The 465-nt window shown below is 53.5% G+C and overlaps 1 protein-coding gene across 1 annotated transcript in view; it reads right to left on the minus strand.

Moving 5' to 3' along the window:
- Positions 1–464, minus strand: part of LOC105002688 (60S ribosomal protein L10-like) — a 3,699-nt gene extending 3,235 nt beyond the window's left edge. Inside the window, exons 1-2 of the mRNA XM_010859478.1 lie at positions 198–464; positions 3–117 (exon numbers count right to left, since the gene is read on the minus strand). Coding sequence (XP_010857780.1) covers positions 3–117; positions 198–464 — 382 coding nt within the window. The remainder of the gene's footprint in view (positions 1–2; positions 118–197) is intronic.
- Between the last annotated feature and the right edge of the window lies 1 nt (position 465).

Consider the following 465-nt stretch of genomic DNA (forward strand, 5'->3'; position numbering starts at 1 on the left):
ACGATTAGGGATGTATTTGACCCCACAGCCGTCTGGGATGAGTCGCTTTTCTGCCACCATGTTCTCAAATTCATCCGCGTTGAACTTGGTAAATCCCCACTTCTTAGAGATGTGGATCTAGAGAGAGACAGAAACAACTGAGTCATGGGCCCTGAGGCCAGGAGCAAAGGGGAGACCCAGGCTGCAATGCTCCTTACCTTCTGGCGGCCAGGGAACTTGAACTTGGCCCGGCGGAGGGCTTCAATCACATGTTCCTTGTTCTGCAGCTTGGTGCGGATGGACATTATGACCTGGCCAATGTGGACCCTGGCCACTGTGCCCTGGGGCTTTCCAAAGGCACCGCGCATACCTGTCTGGAGTCTATCAGCTCCAGCGCAAGACAACATCTTGTTGATTCGGATGACATGGAAGGGGTGGAGCCGCACTCGGATGTGAAAACCATCTTTGCCACAGCTTTTCACCATG

Source organism: Bison bison, unplaced genomic scaffold, assembly GCF_000754665.1.
Source record: "Bison bison bison isolate TAMUID 2011002044 unplaced genomic scaffold, Bison_UMD1.0 scf7180017856387, whole genome shotgun sequence".
Lineage (NCBI taxonomy): Eukaryota > Metazoa > Chordata > Mammalia > Artiodactyla > Bovidae > Bison > Bison bison.